The sequence below is a fragment of the Cryptotermes secundus genome, unplaced genomic scaffold (genome assembly GCF_002891405.2).
Source record: "Cryptotermes secundus unplaced genomic scaffold, Csec_1.0 scaffold801, whole genome shotgun sequence".
Taxonomy (NCBI): Eukaryota; Metazoa; Arthropoda; class Insecta; order Blattodea; family Kalotermitidae; genus Cryptotermes; species Cryptotermes secundus.
The window spans coordinates 2,591-27,435 of NW_019725851.1; the positions used below are offsets into that span (position 1 = coordinate 2,591).

At 37.9% G+C, this 24,845-nt stretch overlaps 1 protein-coding gene across 1 annotated transcript in view; it reads left to right on the forward strand.

Annotated features, from left to right (window-relative positions):
* Window positions 1-23,825, forward strand: part of LOC111863796 (poly [ADP-ribose] polymerase tankyrase) — a gene marked incomplete at its 5' end in the record, with an annotated part of 25,658 nt that extends 1,833 nt beyond the window's left edge. The window contains 10 exon segments of the mRNA XM_023850500.2: window positions 1,046-1,144; window positions 4,271-4,436; window positions 5,473-5,692; window positions 6,243-6,475; window positions 8,683-9,077; window positions 11,856-12,016; window positions 15,370-15,533; window positions 19,292-19,475; window positions 21,035-21,143; window positions 21,676-23,825. Of these exon segments, the coding sequence (XP_023706268.2) occupies window positions 1,046-1,144; window positions 4,271-4,436; window positions 5,473-5,692; window positions 6,243-6,475; window positions 8,683-9,077; window positions 11,856-12,016; window positions 15,370-15,533; window positions 19,292-19,475; window positions 21,035-21,143; window positions 21,676-21,913 (1,969 nt within the window).
* Between the last annotated feature and the right edge of the window lie 1,020 nt (window positions 23,826-24,845).

Sequence of the window (24,845 nt, forward strand, 5' to 3'; positions counted from 1 at the left end):
GCTCTGCTAGGGGTGGACATTTCTCCAAGGGTCTGGCAGGCTACAATATTGGCCATGTTCAGCATTTTTTAAAAAATACTGCAGTGCGTATTAGCAGCTAAAATTTTGACACTGGATTTTGTTGTGTGTACTCTTGCAGTAAAAAAAAAAATCAGGGCAGGTTTTGACATGTCAGATCAGACCATTCCCTTGTGAGTAGAGTATTTGGACCCAAGAGAGAGGAAGTAACAGGAGGATGGAGACAATTGTATAATGAGGAGCTTCATAATTTGCACTCTTCACAAAATAATCAAGGAGGATTGGATGTTTGAACAGTATAGCACCCAATGGAGAGATGAAAAATACATACAAAATTTTAGTTAAAAAATCTGAATGCTCAGTTGGAAGGCCAAAGGGTAAATGGGAGGATAATATTGGAATGTGTCATGAAGAAATATGGAGTCAGTTGAAATAAGATTATGGTCTTCCGAGTTGTGATACCATGTAGTTTTGTGTTAGGGTACCAGTCTTTTCCATCTTCAGGGACACTTTTTACCTGAAGATGGAAACAGAAAGTTCCACTGAAATATTGGTAACCACCAAAGAAGCTGTGCAATGTCATAATAAAGACCACCAGAATGTTAATTTTTATGATCATGAAAAATCCAAATCTCACCTGAACTGAAATAATACAGGATTTTGAATGTAGTAATGAACCTCCAGGTTACATAAACGAAGGAATTTCGTGGCCAGCTGAGTGATTAAACTTTTCAGAAAGGCCCTGTACTGTACAGGTAAATAGTGATATGTGTATATGGTCAGTTACTTAACTGCTTCCTTAGGTTTGTAGTTAGTTAGTGTCTTAGTTGGTCAGTCAAAAAAAAAAATAGGAATGATCCTGTGTTGCTAGTAAAGTATAATTTAACCTGAATTTTTTGTGATTGAGGAGACATCTTATTGGATTTCATATTTTATATGCAGGATAATGATATATTCACTGATTTAGATCTTAGAAATTTATGAATTATGTTTGAAATCCAAACTGTCTTAAATTCTTTGTCTGCAGGCATTCAACTCCCCTTCACTTTGCTGCTGGCTATAACAGGGTTGCAGTTGTTGAGTTCCTTCTAGCTCATGGAGCTGATGTCCATGCCAAAGACAAAGGGTACACACAACATTATTTGCTAGAGTTCTAATAACCAAAGTTGCACTTATGCAGTGAGAAATGGGCCTTAATAATTTGTTTCATGCATGAGTTGGAACATTGGTTTTGTTCTTAACTGCTTATTTTTATAACTTCATCCTGCTTGGATTAAGAATTAACCAGTTCCTTTTCCTGCCACTACACATATGGACATTTGATTATGTATCAGCAAGCTTGTCAGTAGTTGCACATCCACCGGTGCATTATATATTCTGACCATGAGTCTAAAACTGGGCATGAGCGTACCAGCAAACATGTATTTCTGGAGAAAAAAGTGCTGGTCTTACCTGTTTTCATACACTACAGTTTTTTTTCGGTAAAGGTAATGTTACTAGAATATAGCATATGCATTGATTATTCTGCTTCTCTGACTGACCCAATTCTGTGCTGTGGTATAATTAACATATGGGAAGTTAAAATATCACAGTTGTATGGAGTTGGCATCTGGATTATAATTTGGGAGTGAAAGTTTATTATCTGGGAATGGGAGATTTTAAATCTTCCAAAGCTACAGGGTGGCACGTTTCTTGTAATTCTGGAATAACTGTATTGCATGATACTGACAAGAAGTAATTTTCAGCCAGCTGGGTTTTTCACATGTTCTGTTGCAGTACTGCATTGCATTGCTAATAGAGTTTAATATCATTTTGAATGTTCAGTACAATCGGCATAATATTTTGTAATTTTTTGTTATGTGTTTTGTCATAAACATAGCATAACATGTAGTCCAATTATATATGTCCATGGAGATGTCTGTTACTGTGGTGTGATTCTATAGTTTTGATTGTATTTGTCTAGTTAATTTGGTGTCTTCATTGTTGATGCACAGCAAATGTTGTGGCCAAATCAGTAGCACTACTGCTATGTATTTGGGAGGTCTAGGTTAACAGATCCTCCCCTCTTTACCCTACAGTTTGGGGGGCAATCGCAGCATTTGTCCCTGGCTCTATATTCGTGTTCTCAGTGTTTCCCAGATGGAATGGGGTGTCCAAGCTTAGCTTTAGTAAGAAAAGACTGAATATCCAAAATAAATATTTAATAACAGTTAATAATAATAATAACAGTAAAAAAATAAAGGAGACTTAAATCATTACATTAGTGCTTCAAATATGCATATCAATCTATGCCTTCAACCACCTTTGGTTGGTCTAGACTGAAATCCAATAAAGAAAATACATAAAAGTAGCCACACACAGCCGTCCGTTTACCCCAGACCTAGAAAATGACCAGACTCACATAACATTGCGAGACATCCCCGATCGCAATGTTACACCACTGTGTAGCTGTACAACAGCACTAAATGGGCAGCCAGAGCAAATAATAATATAATACCAAACAAAAAACTCATTACAGCATCATGAATGAAAAAAAACTTGTTGCAACGAGGAGGCCCCTTGCCCTCAGTGGCCAGAGCAAAGAGTCCAGACACAATTTGGAAATCCCACATCTAAACAGAATTTAGCAACCTACTTCACTTGACCAACGGCAAGCAAAGACTGCTCTTTAAGTTTTCAAATTCAGTCACACAGAATGGGGCAATACAGCCCAACCACATAATAAAAGAAAACTTGTTGCAACACTCCTGACACACCTGTTGCAACAGTGCAGTCCCTTGCCCCCAATGTCCGAACAAGAATCCAAACAGAATTTAAAATTAGCAACCTAAACAGAATTTCACCACCTACTTGACTGACTGCTGGCAAATGAAAGATCAACTTCCAGCTTCCAGCTCTGGATACTTAGGTGGAGGGTTTTCTTTCTAAACAGTTGGAGGAAGGGAAATCACGTGGTACTTGGAATTATGGGATAATGGTAAACTAGTGTTGACACCGATTGGCCGGAGAGGGGGGGGGGCTGAAGGAGGGAGGATACCAAACCGAAATAAGTATCTCCTAAATCATCCAAATGTAAACATGGCTCACAGGCCCAAATGTAGTCCTTTCATTTTCCTGGAGGGACTAAGAAAAATCATAGAAAATATAAGGATAGCCAGTCTCCTGGCTGAGATTTTGCCATGGGACATCAAAAATATGAAGCAGAATTGTGAAATCAGAAGACTGTACTCTTCAGAACTGTGAAGATCCATGAAAGCATTGCTGTATAAACAAAATTGTAACATAAGCCATAAATAAATTAATACAGTGTAACAGATTTCAGCGGCGTGCACTGTCTTCGCTCACTTGGAAGCCGGGATCATGGGTTCGAATCCCACTCAGGGCATGGATATTTGTGTGCGTTTTTCCGTGTTTGTGTACAGGTACAGGCCTTGCGATGAGCTGATCACCTGCCCAAGGAGTTCTACCATATGTCTAAGATCTAGAAAAACCGAAGTGAACGGAGAAGTTCATGGAGGTAGGCCTAGGCCCGCTGGGGCTGTAGCGCCAAGAGGAAAAAAAAAAACAGATGTCAGCATAAAAAAAAAAGAAACCAACTTGCAAGACCACAGCATGACCAGGAAAAGGTCCATCATGCACCTTCTGATGGCCAGCAGTGAAAAATTACAAAAATTATGTGTGATTTGACTGTAACATGTGTACAAATCAGTATTCTCCCTCTCTCTCTCTCTTGATCAAACTCAGATTATATCTTCAAGCTCTGATCAGAAAGCACTCAGTATAGTGATGAGGGTACTTGATGGATATGGGGTTTGATTCCTGGCAAAGGTAGGGATTTTTCTCTGCCACCACATCCAGATTGGCTCCAAGGCCAAGCCAGCCTCCATCCACTGGGTATTAAAGGCTCCATTCCTGAGGGTAACGCAGCTGGGGCATGAAGTCTATCATTTATCTTTGTCTTATGCCAAGATTAATAATATGTGGAGCTATACCTCTTCTCTTCCTACATCTTAATGGTGTGGTGCTTCATCACAGGAGAAACTTCACTTTCACTTTAACACTTTAAATCCCATTAGTTCTATATATACTAAAACTGCATTATATGCAAGAAGTGTACTTATGTTTCTTGTGGTTCTCACAGTAAACAGTATTGACCAGTTGATCTTTGGAGCTGAGACATAATGTTTCATGTGAGGTATGAACTACATTTTAATGTATTATTTAAACTTAACCACTTTATGTTGTTTTTCAGTGGTTTGGTACCTTTGCACAATGCTTGTTCCTATGGACACTATGAAGTTACAGAACTTCTTGTAAAACATGGGGCAAGTGTCAATGTGGCTGATCTATGGAAATTCACTCCTCTTCATGAGGCTGCTGCCAAAGGAAAATATGAGATAGTTAGGCTTTTACTAAAGGTTTGTTACAGAATTGTTTCTGTATTTCGTGTGGAGTCATTTATGATATATTTTGTAATGCCTATCTCAGGTTGTAAAGTACTGTTCATTTCTTGTCACTGGACTTTTGTGGTCAGGCATTTTTGTTGTTGGTTATCTGCAGACTAGGCATGTGTGTGTGTTGAATTTTTTAGGCTGAACTAAGAAGAGAACTTTCTCAATCTTGATTTGAACATTCCGTTTTCAGTCTGGGACTTGAAGAATTTTCTAATAACCACTGTTTCTTTGTGTCTCAGGGTCTGATGTGAAAGGGAATCAGTATCATATGTACCCAATTCCAGAAGTGAAAGAAAAGTATTACAGAAGAATTCTAGAGAAGTGCTCCTATTAAATTCAAAGAATATTGCTGTATATAATATAATTAAATTGATGGTGCATTAAAAAGTGCTCATAAATGGAAATGTATTGCTGTATGCCATACTCATTACTTTTGAGTTTCGCTGTATATAAGTATCTCATGGCACCACTAGGTGTTAACAGAATGGCTTGGTTGATACTACATGCATGTTTCAAAGTGAACTTATGAGAAATGCAGTAGTGTGGCACTGAAATACTGCAGACATGGCAGTGTGTGCAGTAATGATGTAGAAGATGAGTAAAATTATGGGAGATGTGTGAAGTGTAAAACTGCATGCCACTGAGTGAATAGGATGATGATGCAACTGCTGTGCGGAAAGCTAAAGAAATTGTGTTTACCTGATATACAGTAGTAACCCATTCCCAAGTAATATAGCATATAAAATCCTTCTGAATCAATGTTTCCTTTTATTCTGTCTACCTCGTTTTTTTTTAGAACACTGTGAGTTAATGCATCAGCGTTCACCACAGTTGTTGCTAGGAAATCATATGTGACTTAATTCACACAGCAGTGCATTTCTTAAGATTTCATATTAAGAGGCCATGGAAAGTGTTCTGAATACAGAAGTGTTGATATTTGAAGATAGGTGTTGTTCATCCTGTTTTGCAAGTATAACTTGATGCTTTTTGATGTCAACAGCATGGCGCAGACTCCAGTAAGAAGAACCGTGATGGTGCAACGCCTCTAGACTTAGTGCGTGATGGGGATCAGGATGTAGCGGATTTGTTGCGTGGCAATGCTGCTTTGTTAGATGCTGCAAAGAAGGGAAATCTTGCTCGTGTTCAGAGGCTTGTGACGTCTGAGAATATCAACTGTCGTGATGCTCAAGGGCGCAACTCCACGCCCCTGCACCTATCTGGTTGGTTTTCTCATATATGGATTTTTTCTTTATGATTGATATTTATGTATTATTCTCTAACCTGATACTGTGATACACTGTAATTTTAAACAATATATAAGAAGAATGGAAAATAACAATATTAAAATAGACTACAGTGTGTAAGCCTATGGAGAGGAGAAATCCAAGAAGACAGCAAAAGAGATTGCTTGAAATCGTAACAACCCTGATTTGATGCTTAATGGAATAATAACTTGCTGAACTCATAATAAAGATATTTGTTGTAACAGTGTGTTTGTTTTTGCCTTTTTTTGTGTAGGAATTCCATTACTAGTGAGCAGTTGCTTATTAATTCCTTGAACCTTATACATAATCTTTGTTTTTGTGGACCAGTGACTGAGATACTTCTTTCAAATGGAACGACTTGATTAGGTTCCTCCTTGCCAGACTCATTTTCTGAAATATCGCACATTGAGAAAAGTCAAAAGAAATCAAAATCAATTGTGATATACCATCAGAAAGATGAAAAAAATCACATTGCTTTATATACATGTTTTGTTTTTATTTATAGCGGGTTACAATAACCTTGAAGTAGCAGAGTTTCTCTTAGACCATGGTGCTGATGTGAATGCTCAGGACAAAGGTGGCCTAATTCCACTTCATAATGCATCTTCATATGGTCATCTGGATATAGCTGCATTGCTAATCAAGTTCAACACAGTGGTAAATGCCACCGATAAATGGGGCTTTACACCATTGCATGAAGCCGCACAAAAGGGACGGACTCAGCTGTGTGCATTGTTGGTAAATTATATGTAGAATATGATTTGAATTACTCTTTGTAGATATGTTACACAGTGGTTTGTATTAGATCCTACATCTACATGAAAATAGTGATTTTGCATCTCTTAATGTAGGAGAACCTAGTACAATTGAAAGGGTCATGCATGCTCTATCATAATGAAAATGCAGTAAATTCTTGTGTAAAATTTCAGTACCTGGAAAAAAATCTGGGGCTGTTAGTGCTGCACTTTATCATTTTAAATGGCACTAGAGAGGTTTAATGAATTGTTACTACATTAGCTGAGCTCTGTTTTAATACTTTTAACAAAAAACTCCAAAATACAATTATATGTATACTTTTTTTATTTATTCCTTTCAGTTGGTGATAAATTGTTTACAAATATATGTGGTGAACCCACTGTGAAGCTGGTTTTTTCCATAATATATACTTATTAATTAATTACAGAAGTAATATTCAAAAATATTCTTTGTGAAGATAAGATAATTGTTGCTATGTGCAAGCCTCACCAGAAAAGCATTCAGCGAACCTAAACTGACATATTGAGAGGAGACAGGAAAATGTTGTAATGTGTTTGGGTAACTGGAGATGTGGTTCGGTTTGGTAATTGCTTTTATTAACAACATACAGGTAGTAACTACAATTAATTATAACACTGTTACTGATTTACACAACACATGATCTCTCCACATGAATCTCTTCGGTCTGTCTGCAATAGTCTTCACACATTTATAACATGGGAGCTAGACAGGTCTCACTGAATTACTCACTCCCAATCTTACTGCACTATAGCACACATAAAGTCTTCAAGTCACACAGTAAGTCTTCACTGCTGACTCTTAAGCTGTCACTCACTATCACCTATTACACATAAAATCTTCCAGTCACACTTTACATCCTCACAGGCTGATCTCCTGTATTCTTTTATACTCCATTTGCGTGCTTCTCTCATAACACATAACTAACTCTGACTGACTCTGACTCTGTCTGTCTTCTTAGGAATTCCAGTTTCTCCTATAAACCCTCAATCAGACAAGCGGAGAACAAAGCTTGCTTGACTGTTATGTGATGTCACAGCCTAGCGTGGAAGGTTGTTTACTGAGCGTTGCGTAGCAACAGGCTCTGTGCGTGTGTTTGTGATGTCACTTGCAGAAATGCAGAAGTCGTGTGACCGCTACTCACTATTGTGCAATCCGAGCGTTCACAGAGTTCTTGGCTAGCAATGCGCCGATACAATCCGCATCTCTCACATTGCGTATGTGCCCACCCCGAGGCCTCTGGCTCAAGAGTTCATGTATAGAGCAGATACGCCAGAATATATTTGGACCTGCCAGAGTAATGAAATTATTATTCTTTGCAATTTGCTGCTGGTAAACATGTTTTTTATGTAGAAGTCACTTCTATTGTTGCACTGTTTCCAAATATCAGTTGTGAGCTATGAAAAATATCAACACTATTTCAGATTGCCAATGTCATATAATAAAACAGAGCATCACATTCTTTGCATCATATGTTGATATCTTTCAACACAAAATACAGTAATGTTACAGACAATACCCCACTTTTATTGGACCGTTCAAAGAAGGTTATTCAGTGGAGAAAACTCATTGAGAAGTTCGTAATTGTTTAGCTAGTCAAGAAATTCTCCACCTTCTGTCATACGCAGAGTTTCATTACCTTGTTCATAAGATCATGCTCCTGGTCCTTACCTAGAGCCACATGACTCCAGTCCACATCTTCATACCTTATTCCTTTAAGATCCTTTTTAATATTATTCTACCGTCTTCACTTGACGATTGAACTGTAATATCATACATTTTGTCCTTTGGGGCCTTCACTACAGAATATATTTTCAGAGACTTTCAATTTATTCAAAGAAACTATGAATAATAGTTAAAAAATGTATTTCATTTGCTGTTTCACACAGAAAAATACAGTGTGAAAATATGTAAGACAGAGAAAAGTAAAAAAAAAAAATTCAGGATTTATAAATTAAAAGTTTGGCTGTTTATTTTATACTGTGTATTGATGAGGAAGTAGTAACTCCCCCCCCCCTTGTCAGTTCCTAGTGAGTCATTAAGTTCTAGCATTAGTATATTTTTTAATTTAATGCTGTAAAAACTATGTATATCAACACAGTTTTATTCAATTTTTATACTGTAATGACAAAACTGTGTGTGCTTATGTCAGATATAATTTCTATTCCAAGCTTGCCCATGGTGCAGATCCATTTTTGAAAAATCAGGAGGGTCAGTCACCTGTGGATTTGGCATCAGCAGAGGATGTACGTTGCTTGCTTCAAGATGCAATGGCCTCACAGCAAAATGTTCCTACAGCACCAGCGTCTGCTCCACCTTCACGGCCTCCATCTATTGCTGTAGCGTCTCCTACACCTATACTGGCTGCAGCACTTTCCCCACCCGTGGTGACAGAGACTGTTATAATGCCCTCCGGAGCGTCAATGACTCTATGCATTCCAGTATCTCGTGCTTGTCTTTCGCCCATGCCTGCTGCAGAGGGATGTTGTGCAGCAGAATATGTTAAACCAGAAGGTGGAGTTCAAGACATGGGCGATGTAGCAACAGTTGCAGGATTCTTGGCGAGGTGAGTGAACTAAAGAATGCAACATCTTTAGGTACTTGCACAGGTGGCTGCGCGTAGCAAGACTTGAAGCTATCACAGTGACAGAATGATAAAATCTTCTCAGATGATCAGCTGTGTCATGTATGTTACAAATTGATTGGCCGGTCTCACCAAGATTCTCTCAGCTGTATATTGTGTTTGCTGTATGGGCTGGCATGAAATAACCTCAATTTGACTGAATGGACTTTTGTGAAATTTAATATTGGTAAAAAGGTAAACTTGCCACTGTGTGCTATAGTATTATGAAGGCATATGGCGGGAGTGGAGGTATAGCTCTGCCTTCCTTGACCTCAGTACTTAGATGGAGGTGGGTGGTCAGATTCATGCCCCAGCTGCTTTAATCCTGGAGAAATTGCCCTCAGTACATATTGGTGACTTTGGTAAGAATGTGGTGTCATAATTTAGTTTTCTCTCCCACAATGTGTATGGACTCCTTTATATTATATTTATTTTTATGAGGGCTGTTCAGTAAATATGATACCTACATATTTCAAAGATAGTGTGAGTGATTGTTATGTCATCTTATATAAACTCATGTAAATGAGTAGATGAAAAACAAAATACAGAACTGCCATAGGGAGACTTTAATGGTTTTTTAAATCAGTCTGGCATTTTGCTAACTGTGCACACTAGTTCTGAATGTCAGGGTACCTATTTTTTGGTGTCTGTTATTACCATGATGGCCAACCACCATACAACGAACATCCACCCAAACAAACCAGTCAGGTGAGCCACAGCCCACAAACCCAGAAACCAACAAAACTGTAAGGCAAAAGCTTGCATAGCAATTGCTCAAGGACACCCAAATAAAACAGCTGGTTCACCCATGTAACCTAGAATCTGAGGCAGCTACATGAGAAAAGCAGAAGAACATTACAGTGAGCAGCAGGTTTCTTCATCACAACAACCAAATGTAATAAACATACTAAATACTTTTGCATGACATTAGTTCCAGAAATAAATTGCAACAGCTGTCGCAATAGCATAACGGTGGAAGATAAGAGTAGATGTGTTATAAACTTACCAGAAACATTCTGGGGAGCTGAAATATATACATATGAAAATGCGACATAATAACTTTTTGGATGTTTTTACCAGACTTGTATGCCATTATATACAGGGTGTCCCAGGAAGAATGTGCCAGACTTCGGGAAGGTGTTCCTTATGTTAAGGAATGCCGATATAACCCAAAACACCTATGTCCAAAGTTGAACGGTTACGGAGAGAATGGCCCGAGAAAAGTGTGGTCTTCTGGCGGATCCACGCACTATACCTGTCAGCTGACAAGTCTTATCGATGTTTGTCCTTGAGTGTGGTGATGACGGCTCACACTAGCTGCATACACTCGCATACCAGAATGCGCAGTCAGCCATGTTATGATGTCAGTGCTTGCCCTTCATGTGTCATGTATAGTGCTTGGAACCCTAACGACAACTATGACTTGGTGTGCGAGTTTTTTTTTTGTAGTTCAATTTAATGGCTTCATGTCACTCACAAGTTAGTTTGATGTTACATACATTATTAACATTACAGAAACCACATATTCCTGGCAGTTTTAATATGTATTTGGTAATCAACAAGTGTGTAACACCTGTCAAAGATTCAAACGTCTCTGGCCATTATCTCCATAACCGTTCAACTTTGGACATAGGAGTTTTGGGTTATATCGGCTTATTTTAACATAAGGAACACCCTCCCAAAGTCTGGCACATTCCTCCTGGGACACCCTGTATTGTCACATGTAGGGGTGCATGACCTATAGATGGGTTTCAGGTTGGATGATTTGATTTATTGACACCTTACACATACCAATCTGAACTACGGGCAATACAGTGCAATCACATCCGCACTTTACAATTCACTGTTACACAGACTCGTGTTCACAGTCCTCACTAGTTGTATCCTGGCAGTGGATTCCTAACAGTCTCACTGTAACTTCAAATCATACACAAAGTCTTCTTTGAACAGCATTATTCCTTTCTTGTAGTTTTTTCAACAGGATGAAGCATAGAAGGCTGCTGTTATTATTTTGAATTTTATATGTTAACACAGAGTTTGGAGATATTAAAGGTCATACGCTTGTAGAGTTTGCATGAGGGTTTGGTTGGCAGTACACAAGTGACCGCTGAGGTGGATATTTGGTTGATAAAAAATTGTATTTAACAAGAGTTGGAACTTTAATAGTGGCAACTATTTGTTTACAACTGATACAAAATGGATGCATGTTTCAAAGTTTTACTGTCCTTCAGTGTAGTCACCAGCATTGTGTACAACCCGTTGCCAGTGATGTGGAAGTCGTAGGATACCTTTAGCAGTGCCTGTTGTGTTGATAGTTAGATTGGAGTGGTCTACTGCCGGAAGAATCTCTGGAACAGTTCTGAAGCGAATGCCACGGAAGTTGTTCCTTCATCTTAGGAATCAAGTTGAAGTCACAAGGGCTTAAGTCCAGGGGGTATGGTGGATGGTACAGCACTTCCCAGCCCCATCGATCGAACAAATCAGCCACAGCTTGCCATTCCTGCATTTCCATCAAATCTGCCAAATATCTGCTTATATCGTACAGTCTGATGGCATAGCTAGTTCGTTTCCATAAAATATCCCCTCTATAACCTTGTTATACATTAAAGTCTGGAAAGTATGATAACTGTGGTAGAAAATTTGCATCCTCGGTGTCCTGTTCCCCATGTTTGTTGTAGGAGTTTCTGCATGTGAATTTTTGTTTTAATGTCTGCATTTCAGCCTAGGCTTGGATCATCTTCAAGAACTGTTTGAACGTGAACAGATCACACTAGATATCCTTGCAGAAATGGGACATGAAGATCTGAAACAAATTGGAGTTAGTGCATATGGTTACCGACATAAGCTCATCAAAGGCATTGACAAGCTGTGCTCCAGTGCAGGTTGGTTACTGTACTGTATTCTTGTAATTGTGTATTTACCTTTAGCATGCTACAGACATGCATGTGTAGTGTAATGTCATATTGCAGGCATCTATAAAATTCTGAAAAATGCTTGTTGTAACAGATACTCATAATATCTGAAAATGGTTTAAATATGTACAGTATGTATGTATAGTACAATGTGGCACCAAGGTTTAAACAATAAAATTGACACTGTAATATCTGTTTGTCTTTGAAGCAGTTATAATGGGACTCTGAAAATACTGACGAAAAATTTGGCATTCTCATTTTTAGCATTATCTTAGTCAGAGAGTTAACAATTTTCTTAAACTTACATAACTTCTGCTCACAAGTGACTGCTAATTGGGCGGTTGGTATGAGCAGAAGGCCCTCCCACTATTTTCTGCACACCTGCAAGCTCAGATTACTTACGTATTCTGCCCATAATTTGCTGCACATATGTACATGTGAGAGTAAACACATTGACTTGTATCAGACACCTGAAACACATGACCTGAAGGACACACTGATGCTTACATACATACACTACATAACATGATATTCTAATGCTACAGTCTGAATATGTCCAACTCTTGAGGAGACATGTAGGCGGTGGTTGTGAATCAGCCATTGTGGTTAATACAAGGGTTGGATAAAAAGTGGCAACACTGCTGTAACATGAAAGATGTGCATCAGATGGCACTAGCGCCATCTGTCGCTCATAGCAGAAGTTCAGTTCAAGTAGTGCGGTGAGTGGCTCTGGTTGTGTTTCATTGAGTTGCATCGTGCATCGTCTTGAAGTCCAGGAGCCCAGTTCAAGCACCCTAACAACATGTTTACGAAACTAGAACAATGCTCCTGGATAAAACTTGAAGTTGCACGAGGTCGTAGTACACAAAACTGTTATCAGGGACTGCGAGAAGCATGTGGTGATGCTGCTTTGCCATATCGCACTGTGGCACGATGGGTGAGATTCTTCCATGAAGGGAGGGATGCCATTCAGGACGACCTCATGTTAACCACACAATTCAACTTCTTGCTTCTTTGCTGGAGGTCAGTCGTCAAGGGGCTGCGCGGGAGTTAGCTGCTGAGGTAGACGTATGTCACAAAACCGTGCTCCACATTCTGCATGATATTCTTGGAGACCGCAAAATTGCAGTGCATTGGGTACCCCATACAATGTCCAAGGTGCAACAATGGCAATGTTATGCAATTTCACAGGACTTGTTGGACCAGTACCAGAGGGAAGGTGATGACTTCCTTAGAAGGATCGTCACTCTGGATGAAACTTAGGCTTGCTCATACAAACTGCACTTGAAGTGACATTCAGATGAATGGAAGCATCCTGGCTCTCCTCGTCCAAAGAAAGTGCGGCCTACACAGAGTAATGTGAAGGCAATATTCACTGTGGCATATGACACTGATGGAGTTATACTGCATCACACTATACCTCAATGACAGACAGTAAACGCTGCCTACTACTGCAGTTTCCTTCCTAATCATCTTCATCTAGCACTCAGGAGAAAGTGACACACGTTTTGGCAATGAACCCCATCATCCTTCATGACAATGCAAGGGCTCAAACTGCTGACACTGTCAAGGATCTCCTTCGCCACTGGCGATGGGCGATACTGCAGCATCCGCCATACTCACCCGATATGAGTCAATGCAATTGTGATCTCTTTGCCAAAATGAAAGAACCACTGCGAGGGACACGTTACAACACAAGAGAGGAGATTATTCGTGCTGTAGGGTGGTCACTGCTGGACTTCAACAGAAGTGGACTTGCTGATGGCATACAACGCCTTCCACAAATTTGGCAGAAGGTGGTACACATGGGGGCAGTTATATTGAAGGAATGTAACTGTGTTTACCTCAGGTAATAAAATCATTTCAGAATTATAGAGGTGTTGCCACTACTTTTTATCCGACCATTGTACATGAATCTAACTATTTTTTCTGTCAAGTGACACATTTACTTTACCACAAGTGAAATGAAAATAACCCAATTCATGAGACAGCTGGATAGAATCTGTACCATCAGTAGTTCCAATTCTTGTTATGTTACATTGATTATTAGTTCATTAACTGGTTATGGCAGCTAATTTTCCTTGCAAAACCAGTCAAGGTTAATGAATTCCAAAGCCTCATTCTCTGAATTTAGTTTTGTGTTATCCTTGATCGCATTCAACAGTTCACTATGTTGTCATGGGAACTGAGCTGTGGAAGACAGATCATGTTGCCTGGACTGCATGTGTCTCTTATAATGTTAAGATTGCTTGAGCAACTGAGTAGCTGATGATGAAGGTTAAGGTCACCAAAGAACTCATTAGAAAAATCTGGAAGAGCGACATTCCTGTAATAGAAGCTGTAAGGTTCTTGTGCAGACCCAATTCAGTTCAGAGAAGACAAGTGGGTAGTGGGAGTAGTCAGTCATTAAGTCATTTAGCAGAGTAGTTAGTGAGCTAGCCAGTGTTCAGTTAGGCAGTATGTCAGTTTCAATAGAGTGCAGAGAAGTCAAGAAAAGAGTGAGTGCAATATTGTGAGCATTGGTGTAGCTGTAAAGTAACTGGTGGGACGTGAGCTGATCTCAGGAGCTTAAGTAGCTCCAGACTATGTAACAATGGCTGCTGAAAACATTGATAAACATTACAGCATTATGTTTTTGTTCTTGAAAGTGGTGACCATTATCAAAGAAGTCTATCTGGGGATCTGTCTTCCTGTCTCACCCTTTGATTGGCCACAGACATAACATAGACATATTACTTCATGTTCAGGTCTGAACAGTTCCTTTCATTGTCATCTTGAGGGATTAATGGGAATGAATTTGTTAAACAGTGTGCAGCGGAAGAATCGGAAAACTTTCTAATTCCCTTTGCTCACCAAATGATACAAGCCTTTGGGGGACTAGTTGTAAGGATGAGAGGCAGCTGGTATTGGCTCAAGACCATGACCATTGGCAGGCTTTGCTGTTAGTAGTGTTGAGCTTTCAGGTTCACCAACCACAATGGTAGATCTTTGAAAACTTGCAAGTTTTATTAATGCACTTTTATGATAGTGGAAAATAACGCAGCGGCACCCGCTCAAAGTAGTTTGGTGTGACAGCTTTAGCTGATGGGACAGTGTAACTTAAAATGTAAAACTTATTTTTTTACATGTTGTAAAAACATTTACTTACAGTACCAATATTATTAAAACATAAAAAGTGTAAACCCATGCACCATGCAAATAGTGGATGCTTTCAGTGCTTGAATCACTGGTTAGATACAGATTGTCTAGTGTAGTCTCCATGTAGATTTTCAGTTCTACAGTCATCAATAACACCTGTAAGTCATTAGAAATGTGTGTTTTAGGAACATTATGGATGCATCCATCAAATCCTGGCACATTATTGGTCGACCTGTTGGGTGAGGACAAGGAGTTCATGGCTGTGGAAGAAGAGATGCAGTCCACCATAAGGGAGCACCGTGATAATGGGCACTCAGGTGGTATCTTTTGCCGCTACAACATAGTCAGGGTGAGTGTAGATGAAAAATACTTCACAAAACAAGAAAAGTAAAATTCTTTTTTAGATTTTACTTTTGCTAGATTCAGACCGATAAAAGTGGGCCAAATCATAAACCAGGAAGACTGATGCGGTCCATCAAAAAGACCTCAGTTAGGACAGCCAGAGCCCTGGCTGAGACTGTAGCATGTACAGAAGAAACCTGAATGGAAGAGATAATTTGGCAGACCTGGTGTAAATGTGAGGATAATATTAAATGCATCATTCTCTTTGACCAAACAGGGGCACAGATGCTGGAAATGTGGAACTGTGTGTGATACACACGAGGTTTTATCGGAAGGTTCCTGGACTAGGTCAAAAAAATGCTGACCTAACTTACTCAATTTTCGCTGCCATCTCCTTCAAAATAGTCTCCTTGGGAATGTATTCAGCGATCCCATTGATTTTTGCATGCTTTGAAAGCACCATGGAAGTCATTTTCCTTAATGCTGTTCAGTACCACTTGCGATTCCCTTTGGATATGAGACACTGTTTCAAAACATCATCCCTTCAGTTGAATTTTCAATTTGAGAAACTAACCAAAATCATGAGAAGCTAAGTCCGGCGAGTACGGAGGATGGGTAACAATAACCCTGTTGTTGTTAGTGACAAACTCTGTGGTTTTCAGGAACATTTGGGTGGGCTCTTCATGATGGAGCAGTGTGGCTCATGTTCAGATTTTCTGTTAAGAGTTCCTGGAAAACTCCATAACTTATCCCAATGGTGTCTGCGAGCTCATAAATTGTTTGGCAGTGGTCTTCATGGATGAATTCTTGAATTTTTTCAACATTTTCTGTCATTTTGCTGGTGCTTGGTTGCCCTGAATGTTCGTCATCTTCAACTGACACTTGACCAGCCTTGATATGTGAATGTTATTCAAAAACCGATGTGCAGCTTAAAGAATGTTATCCACAAGGCTGACAAAGCATTTCAAGTGTTTCGGTAGTGGATTTACCAAACTTCACATAAAACTTGGTGCAGACACGTTGCTCAACTTTGCCATCCATTGCAGACAAAATGAAACACAAAAAAAAAACTCATGTAAAAACAATGCGTGTTGACAGCGTGGTGTCACTTGGCAGACTGATGCAGTAAGCTTTCAGAAGTGTGACTTTGGCCTCCGCTCTCATTTACTTTCACCGGGGTAATTACAAAAATAACAGTCCGGGAACAAACCACCTCGTACCGCATCATTTTGAAATATGCCTCAACAGCTATAATCTAGTGGCTTCAGAAATATGTAATTTGATGAACTGTATGTGAGTATGGAATAATTGTTAGACCCATATCACTTTTAACATCTTTCTCAAAAATATTTGAAACTATAATATATACAAGAACTTGCAGAACATATTAGTAAGTACTGGCCGATATGGATTTAGGAAAGGATTAAAAACAGATAATGCAATTTACAAATTGGCTACAGAGATTTTAAATTCTATGAACAACAAACAATTAGTGGCAGGTGTTTTTATGATCTGGAGAAGGCCTTTGACTGTGTAGATCATGATATCTTGTTGTCCAGACTTAAATTTTATGGTATTACTGGGAAAGATCATGCACTTTATGAATCTTGTTTAAGTAACAGATATATTAGAACAGTAATACATAAAAGTGATGTGAATTCTGTATCCTAAGAGTGGCTTAATGTTAGACAGGGAGTGCTGCAAGGGTCTGTATTAGGACCTTTGATGTTTATCTTATATATAAACGACTTGCCTAAAATATTAAATAAATTTTCTACACCTATACTTTTGCTGATGCTACTGGCATCTTATTTTCACATTCTAATATAAATGATCTTTACAGGAATATTCTTATAACAATTGGAATCTTAAATGGATGGTTTAGAGCTAATAAATTATCTTTAAACTTTAACAAGACACATTGTATTCAATGTAAAACTAAGACAATAATGTCGGATACTTTTACATTACGAGTAAATCATAATAATAAGTTTATCAACAGTACCTTCAGTACTAAATTCATGGGAATTATAGTTGATAGTGCCTTAATATGGAAGAATCATACTGATTTACTTGTAAAAGAATTAAGTAAGGCTTGTTAACATAATTAGAAATATTATATGTTTATTTCAGCTCTAAAGGTAATGTATTATTCCTGTTTTCACTCCTTAATGACCGGTGGTATCATCTTTTGGGAAAACTCATCTCATAGTTCTGTTTCTCTTCTCCAAATAGAGGCTATCAGAGTGATGTTACGATATGGCAATAGAGTCTCATGTAGAAACATATTTAAAGAGTTAAATATTTTATCATTTGCATCACAGTGTATATTTTCATTGTTAGTATTTGTATTGCAAAATAAAAGTTCTTTTTCCATCAAACATTGACTCTTATACTAGTAATACTAGACAAAGACAAGATTTGTATCTACCTCAAGCTAATTTAACTATTTCTCAAAAAGGAGTTTATTATGTGGGTATAAAAATATTTAATAAATTGCCCATAGAGATCAAGAACACTTCTAATAATTTTAAGAAGTTTAAGGTTGTATTGAGGCATTTCTTGAACACTCATATGTTTTATACTGTGCATGAATATCTGAATAGATAACTTTTATTATTGTTGTATTCATTGTGCTCTCTAGTTATGTAATAACTATGTATGTATTTTGTGACATATTCTACATCTATCTCTGGATCTCATGAACTTACAATAAATACAAATACAAATATTCAACACGTACTGCTTTGGTAATATATTGATGGTCTGTGAGTAGGTGGGTGTCCAGGTATGCCCCATTTGCCACATGGCTCTTTTGCCAGAAACTATTGAATCAGCTCAACTTTGTTCATGGGTTCCTTCATTTGTGACTTTAAGATGAATTCTCCTTCCTCCTCTATTTTTGAATGAAAATAACACTAAAAAGTTGTTGCCGTATAGTCTTGTAAAGGTAGTATTATAGAAAGAAAAGTACATATTCATTATATGGAGGTAACTAACATTGTCTTGAAATATGTTCTTTGTAATGTTTTGCCACATGTAAACATTTTTAAATAGCAATATATTTGCCTGTGGTTAATGCCCTGCATGGCTGTTAGAGAGTTAAATAGCTATCTCATTTTACTTTCTCATATGCATAGTACACATGAGAAGGTATTGTGATCATGAAAAAATTGATATCAATTTTTGAGAGATGAACACATCTTTTGCACCCCTGAATACAAAAAGTTATTTTTGGAATGCTGTATGTGTACACGCACAGCAGATTTTACATCTTACTGCGTATTCAGGACTTTATCCATTATAGGTCAGTGTATAAACGTTCTTGCACCAAAAATCAGAGCCCTTCAGATGGGCCCAAAAACACAACATGATTTTTACGAAGATGGCATAATGATAAGACCATATCACTAAATAAAACTGCATGGGTAGTGCCTTCAAAAAAATAATGGTACACGTATGCACAGTAAGGGCTGAAATTTCAGTTTTCTCAAAATGGGTTCTGCTGGTCAGAGAGATTTCATTGTTCACTATTCCACAACCAACAATGGTCTACCAAACAACATTCAATTTTGTTTCCAAGGTACATAGTTGAGGTCAACCATATATGAAAAATTATGTGCAACACCAACTTTCTGATTTATTTAATTCTTAACCACTACAGATCTAGAAATATATTGCTTGTACTTCTTAAGAAGGGTTTCCTATTTGTGTGTGATACAGTGGTCCATTCTGCACTGCTTCATGTGGTTAATTATGTTTCAGATCCAGAAGGTTCAGAATCGGAAGTTATGGGAACGATACTCCCATAGGAGACAAGAGGTTTCTGAGGAAAACAGCAATCAGGCCAATGAACGAATGTTGTTCCATGGTTCACCTTTCATTAATGCTATTGTACAAAAAGGTTTTGATGAGAGGCATGCCTACATTGGGGGCATGTTTGGGGCAGGTAAGTTACATATCCCAGAATCAAAATATTTCCCAGTAATACCTTTCTAGTGCATGTACAATGAAAGGTTGTAGAAATGTGCATATTGTTTTCATGTCTGTCTGTCATTCCCATGTCCTCATGTAACAGCTCATGGATTTTCATGAAATCTGGCATTGGGGAGTCGTACTAAAAATTGTTAGTGTAACTCACTAGATGTTTGTTGGAGTGAAAAATGTTCTGAACAAAGGTTGTAGAGAAAAATAAAATGAGTACTGTATGCCCAGTGTACTTTTTCCACAGTTTTTATGATTTTAGAGATAATTAAAAGAGGATTTTTAACCTTTTATCATCTTGTATCTCAAGAGCCATTGGACTGAATTTGTTCAAGCTTTGCAGTGAATGTCTTTGCACAGGTTTGTTGAACTATGTCAGATTGTATAAACGTCAGCAAGATAGAAATGGGAATTAATGTGAAAGCCTAAATATGGATTTGTAGGCCATACAGTTTGCAACCAGAGAGTTTTAAGTTTCTTAATGAAATGTTCCTCTAACTTCATTTTGTTGTATTTCGTGCAAAGCAGAAATGGTCCACCCAAATAAATAAAGGAAAAAAAAAAATGTGCCTGAGCAAGGATTTGATGTCTGAATCTCTACAGGAGAAGCCATAGAATTGTCCACTGCACCATTCCACTGAAGATTTCATAAGAATTTATTCTTTCACAGTCTTTTATGTTGCTTTTGACTGAACGTTGGGACTACAGGTGTGTTTGCACCTTCAAAATGCGAAAGGCTGTACCATGCAACAATATAATGTGCATGTTGTTGTTTTGTCTACAGTACCCTTCATATTAATGGCTATGAGAGGCAAAGTTGGTGTTTGTGTAACCTCAGATACATTGTATGGCCTCTTCTTAGAACCCCATTTATTATTGATTTTTGTGTTTAGAATCACTGAACACTTTTGCTGGATTTGAGGTTCTGGCATGGTGACTATGAAAAGTTCTGTCTTTTCAGATATAATACCATGTAGTCCAGTGAAAGTCAACCAGTGTCTCAGGGAAGTATATTGTCTCCATCTGCAGGGTCAAAGAGTAAGCCAAGCAAGAAACCAACATGAAGTAGGCAACAAGCAGAATCTGCTTCTGAATGTGATTTCTTGCTTGGCTTACTCCCTCATCTGAAGGTGGAGGTGATACGTTCCTTCAAAAATGTTGATCAACTTTCACAGAACTACAAAGCATTACATCGCAGAAGGTACAACTCTTCATGAACTACTTAGCCTGTTTAATGTACCATGTTTCCATATGGAACTGTAACTGAACTTGAAAGCAGGACTGCAGGAATGGAAAGAATAGTGGAATGAGTTCCTAGCTTATATACAGGTCAAGTTCTTAAAACAGTAAATTAAGTTTAATAATTAGGAGTTGGGAAGAAAAAAAAGGGGGGTATTGAAAAACAGCATTCACAAATTGCAAGCCCAGAGAGTAACAGAACGGAAATCCCAGAACTGTTGTTACCCTTTGCACACATTTGCTTATGTCCTGTTCAGATGGCCTAAGATTTTGCTTTTATTCCAGGAATATACTTTGCAGAGCATTCCTCAAAAAGCAACCAGTATGTATATGGAATTGGGGGTGGAACCGGTTGCCCCATGCACAAAGATCGGTCTTGTTACATATGCCACAGGTAATGACCATTCATTCATTCATTCATTCATTCATTCATTTATTCACATTCCATAAGATCTTTAAAAGGTCGAAAAATAGCCAGTTAGATATAGAAATTGTCAAGTAGCTTAATCACATCTTGCTTATCAATCAAGCAGCTGTCAAAAAACAATTAATAGTAGATAAGGTTTACATTAGTCATAAAAGAATTAATCTTAAAAACATTAAAACCCTTGACAATTTTAGAATAAAAAATTCAGTCAAAATATTATATACAAATCTTGCTTATACATTGAAGCAATTATCTAAAAACCAGTTTATAATATAAGAATAGTTTAGAATGTTAATATAATTAATGATAATAGCTGTAACTAAACATTGACAATATAAGATAACAAATTGAGTATAATTGGTAATAAGAAATGCAAGTAATATGTACAATTTAAAACGGTTTAATCACATAAAACTGTTCTGTCAGATAGTTTAAGTTTCTTACTAAAAAAGCTTTAATCCAACTACCATATTGCTTAAATAATTATATATTATTACAGGCACTTACTGTTGTGTCGAGTGACCCTGGGAAAATCATTCCTGCAGTTCAGTGCTATGAAAATGGCTCATGCACCGCCTGGACACCATTCTGTGATGGGGCGTCCAAGTGCTGGTGGTCTTAACTTTCCAGAATATGTAGTTTATCGTGGTGAACAGGCATATCCAGAGTACCTCATCACATACCAAATTGTTAAACCTGAAGAGACAGTGGCAAGTTGTGATGCAGAGGGCAGATGATTCCCTGTAACCATAACCACACCTGGTTCTGAGAGCTTGGAAACAGGCAGACGTTATTGTTGCTCTCGTGTTGTTGGCAGGGTTTTGAGGTATGTTCGCCTGTTTTTGGCCAGAGCTGAAGTCAAACAGGGACGTGGCACATGTCTCACTCATAAAAAGCCACAGCGACAAGCATGGGGAACTATTGCTATCCCATGGCCGGGTTAAGAGGATGGTTAAATATGTCTTACGTGGGTGGTGGTGGTGGTTCAGCACCTTTCCGATTCTTCTGTTTGGAAAGGTGTCTGACCTTTGTGATATCTACCAAGAAGCATGGTGCTACATTTGTTCTTCATGATTTCCACTCCATTTTCATGAAAAGTTGTTTATGCAACTCCTAGGCTAATGTGTAATTCAGAAGTGTTCTTGTTCATTCAGAAAGAGTAGACCTCGTTTGATGTTTATGATAGATGGCATACACATTGAAAATATCCTGCATTAGTACTCACAAGTCATCCATGTATGTTCCCTGGCCTTTCACAGCCAGTGAATGAACATTTAACATTTGCTAAGCAAAGTTCACCCATACTGTAGCATTGAATGATACGATTATTGTTGCATAATGAATTGGGTAGGATTTGGAAGGGGGGTGTGGTCTGTTCAAGGTCCTGTCATGGCATTTGCCTGGAAAGACTGAGGAAAACCATGAAGAACCTCAGCCAGGGTAGACATTCTCAGCTGAAATTCGAACCAAGCACCTCCTGGATAGAAGTCTTAAATCATTACCGCTAACCAACCAGACCTACCCTCCAAAATCTTTAAAATGGCCAAAGTACTATGTATACATGCCATTTTACATGAAGTCATGTTATGAATTATTAGGACTGAACATCATGGTTCAGTGATTAGTACTGTTCCTTAATATTCAGGAGGTCCTGGGTACAAATCTTGGCTTGGAGACTGGCTGTCTTTACTGTGGTTGATTTTCCTGTTCCACCAAGCAGATGCTAGAATAGTACCTCAAATTAGGCCCCAGTTTCCTCCTTCCACTTTTTCTGTTCATTATTCTGTACCCTATCATTTGGTACTATATGATCTGGGAGATTTAAATCATCATATAAATTTAATTCACGAACTTAACATAATCTGGCCTGTTCTTCAAATATCTAGGCATGCAAATTTTTTAATAAGGAAGTTCTTAATCGGCAATATATAATTATTGTGATTCTCTTAATGCCAATTCTTGCAAAAAATGAAATTTATTTGGCAATATTTAATTAAAATTTCAACAGTAAATTAGTCACTAATATAAAACTTGTTCATGTGCTTGTTTGTTAACACATTGTACTGTTCATCTGGTATGTACTTAATGGAGATGGTGATATTTAAAAGTGACAATAATTACTCCCCCTTCCCCTCTGTCAAAAGCATTTTTAAATATTAAAAAACATAAATACAAATTGTACTAATGAGCTCTTATTACAAGTATGAGTGCCCATTTGGATCCTGATGCTTGTGAAATTATAATGCATATACGAATGGTTTTCATCCTTCACACTGCGCCTAACACTGCCATCACCAAGAACAAACCGAGCCCATGTATTTGTATGTATACTTCTTGGTTTAGATGTCGTAGTGGCACAATTCTATTATCCATACTATTTATATCAAGAGTTTTTTTTTGGGGGGGGGGGTTCAAGTAATAAAAGCAGATTAATGAAGAAAACGGAGATGGAAAGCAATATGTCAGATTAATATCTTTCCTTTGTGCTGTTTTATGCAGCTAAAAATCTGTGTTCATGAAATGTTAAGCGTCTCATGGTGCAAAATTCTGTCTTAAGAATGAACTGTTTATAATAAAAATAATAACACAACTGTACATAATGTTGGCAAGTTGTAAGAAGATGATAATATATGGATGCAGAATATTGTATAGCATTGGTTTTTGTTGTTTCCTTCTGTAATGAAAAATATTTTATTATTCAGTGTGGGTGTGGGTGTACAGTAATGACCTGCATATTTTTCAAAGATTATATAAAATTTGAACACTTACACTGAATGACACTAATGTTGCCCAAAGGCATCATAAAAGAACTCCCTAGTTTAAAGTTTAATATCAAGTTTAATTTGAGACATACAATCCATGGAGCTTGTTATGAACTTTCAGAAAATCATAGAGTTTTAGTTCTTTTTTTTTTGACTGCACATATGCATACTCATGTGCACTTGACCCTCAGTGGCATTAAAGTTGTGTATCTACTACAGTAAGTGCAATGGCATCAATTCAGGAAAACCCCAGTGCGCTGTATGGTTTGCTGAATTCAAATCTATTGTAAGTGCTCATGATTTTCAACATACATACTGAAGAAAACTGCAAGTACCAGACTGACCTAACATTGGTTTGTTAAATTTAAGGAAACAGGAAGCATGTTAAAGTATGAAACAGCAGGAAGACAAGACAGTCCAGGAGAGGATGAGTGCATGAGGGTATCATGACGAGAGAGTCCAAAACGATCTGTCATTACAGTTTGCAATGTAGTGTATTCAAAACCACAATCTAAAATTTGTTGCATATGCAACTGAGATTGCAAGCTTACAGAATTCATCTTAGAGTCTGATTCTCCAGAAAGAGTCAAATATGCAAAATTTCTGTTAAATGAGATCTATGAAGATGAAAATTTTTTTTGATGGGTACTTTCATGTACGAGACTTTGTCTCACATTAGTAATCATGTTACTTATCATAGCTGTTGATTCAAGGAAGCAAAACAGCCACATTAAGTTTTTGAATGAGAAACATTTTGGATTAGAATTGTTTGCTTTCCCAAATGGAGGACACTGAAAGCAGAAACTAAACTGCAGTTGTTTTTCAGTAGGATAGGGCCCCACCCCTTTTCAGTCATAGCCATGAACGCTAAATTTCTTTATCAGTGGATTGGAAGACGTGCATTAAT